This window comes from Sebastes fasciatus, chromosome 15 (genome assembly GCF_043250625.1).
Source record: "Sebastes fasciatus isolate fSebFas1 chromosome 15, fSebFas1.pri, whole genome shotgun sequence".
NCBI classification, from domain to species: Eukaryota; Metazoa; Chordata; class Actinopteri; order Perciformes; family Sebastidae; genus Sebastes; species Sebastes fasciatus.
In genome coordinates, this window is record NC_133809.1 from 1282057 (window position 1) to 1284556 (window position 2500).

Sequence of the window (2500 nt, forward strand, 5' to 3'; positions counted from 1 at the left end):
GAGAGGAGAGAGGACAGAGGACAGAGGAGAGAGGAGAGAGGAGAGAGGAGAGAGGACAGAGGACAGAGGAAGAGGACAGAGGACAGAGGAGAGAGGACAGAGGACAGAGGACAGAGGCAGAGGACAGAGGAGAGAGACAGAGGACAGAGGACAGAGGAGAGAGGAGAGAGGAGAGAGGACAGAGGACAGAGGACAGAGGAGAGAGGAGAGAGGAGAGAGGAGAGAGGAGAGAGGAGAGAGGACAGAGGACAGAGGAGAGAGGAGAGAGGAGAGAGGAGAGAGGAGAGAGGAGAGAGGACAGAGGAGAGAGGAGAGAGGAGAGAGGAGAGAGGAGAGAGGACAGAGGACAGAGGAGAGAGGACAGAGGACAGAGGACAGAGGACAGAGGACAGAGGACAGAGGAGAGAGGAGAGAGGAGAGAGGACAGAGGACAGAGGAGAGAGGAGAGAGGAGAGAGGAGAGAGGAGAGAGGAGAGAGGAGAGAGGACAGAGGAGAGAGGAGAGAGGAGAGAGGACAGAGGACAGAGGAGAGAGGAGAGAGGAGAGAGGAGAGAGGAGAGAGGACAGAGGGAGAGAGGAGAGAGGAGAGAGGAGAGGAGAGAGGAGAGAGGAGAGAGGAGAGAGGAGAGAGGACAGAGGACAGAGGAGAGAGGAGAGAGGAGAGAGGAGAGAGGAGAGAGGAGAGAGGACAGAGGACAGAGGACAGAGGACAGAGGAGAGAGGAGAGAGGAGAGAGGACAGAGGACAGAGGAGAGAGGAGAGAGGAGAGAGGAGAGAGGACAGGTCAGCTGCTGTTCCTGTTTATAATAATTAATAAATACATCTGTGTGTGTGTGTGTGTATATGTGAGTTTGTGTGTGTGTGTGTGTGTGTGTGTGTGTGTGTGTGTGTGTGTGTGAGAGTGTGCGTGTGTGAGTGTGCGTGAGTTTGAGTGTGTATGTGTGTGTATGTGTGAGTGTATGTGTGTGCGTGTGTGTGTGTGTGTGTGTGTGTGTGTGTGTGTGTGTGTGTGAGAGAGAGTGTGCGTGTGTGAGTGTGCGTGAGTTTGAGTGTGTGTGTATGCTTGTGTATGTGTGAGTGTGTACGCGTGTGTGAGTGTGTGTGTGCGTGTGCGTCACCAGGGTTAGGGCGGTGCCCGCTGGTTCTCCAGGTGGGAGGTAGCAGCAGCAGTCAGTGTGTCTGTAGGAGCAGCAGCAGCGGTCACATCACCAACCGTCACCCGCACAGAGGAGGCAGTGTGTACCGAGCAGAGCAGCGGAGACTAACACACACTGAACGGACACTTTCCTCCGGTCAGAGAGGAGGCCGAACAGAGCCGAACGGAGCCGAACGGAGCCGAACGGAGCCGAAACAACCGGAACATTTGGAAATATCGAAACAGGGAAGTTGGAGTCGAGCGCGTCAGTGTGAGCGCGTGAGTGCGTGTGAGTGCGTGAGGTCAGCAGCAGCATGTTCAGCTGGGTGAAGCAGGAGCAAGGTGGCCGCAACAAGGAGGGCGAGATGTACCAGACGGTGACGGAGGGGCTGCAGACTCTCTACCTGAAGAAGCTGCTGCCGCTGGAGGACACATACCTCTTCCATGACTTCCACTCTCCGGCCCTGGAGGCCGCAGACTTCCAGAGCAAGCCCATGGTGCTGCTGGTCGGCCAGTACTCCACCGGGAAGACCACCTTCATCAGGTCGGCTGCACACCACTCAACCTGCTCCTACGGCCAGTGGCCTTTCTATCAGTTATAACGTTATCTGAGAGTTAAACTGCATGAGGCAAAGCCACCTTCATCAGGTGTTAGATCAGTTCACCCTCTACACGCTCTCCGGTGCCAGACATCATATGGAAATCTGCCTATTTAAGGTTCTCTCCAGTATAGATTGAAATAGAGAAGTGGCAGCATATAATCTAATATGTCAAACGAATGTGGCATGTTTTATAGTGAATTCGGCTAATATAAATCCATCAAATTTGATTTTCTTTTTTAAGGGAAAGTACCAGTTTTATGGTGAATTCTTGCTCCTGCTCGGTGCATTGACATCATATAGAAAGCAACAAAGAAACCTGAAATATCATTAAAAGATGTGGTTATAACATCACGGTTATGCCGAAGTGGATAATGTAGTTAGTTAGTAAATGCAAAATGGGTCCAGTCTTTCTCTGTAATATGCAAAGCTTTGCTAAATAGCAAAAAGTTCTTAATTAGGTCATTTTTCAATGGAGTTTGGCTTAATCTTCCCTTAAGGGTATTAAGCTGAGAGAAACATTGAATTTGTAGTTGTGAAAACCAGTAATACAGTGTACAGCCAGTCATCATATGGAAATCTGCCTATTTAAGGTTCTCTTCAGTATAGATTGGGATAGAGAAGTGGCAGCATATAATCTAATATGTCAAACTAATGTGGCATGTTTAATGGTAAATTCGGCTAACATTAAATCCACCAAACAGATTTTTTTTTTTTATGAAAAATACCAGTTTTATGGTGAATTATTGCTGTGCTCCTGCTCGGT

General features: G+C 49.8%; 1 protein-coding gene across 1 annotated transcript in view; it reads left to right on the top strand.

Annotated features, from left to right (window-relative positions):
• Window positions 1-1101: 1101 nt before the first annotated feature.
• The window catches only part of ehd4 (EH-domain containing 4), a 31476-nt gene continuing 30077 nt past the window's right edge, over window positions 1102-2500 (top strand). The window contains exon 1 of the mRNA XM_074661241.1: window positions 1102-1679. Within this exon, the coding sequence (XP_074517342.1) occupies window positions 1450-1679 (230 nt within the window). The 5' untranslated portion in view covers window positions 1102-1449. The remainder of the gene's footprint in view (window positions 1680-2500) is intronic.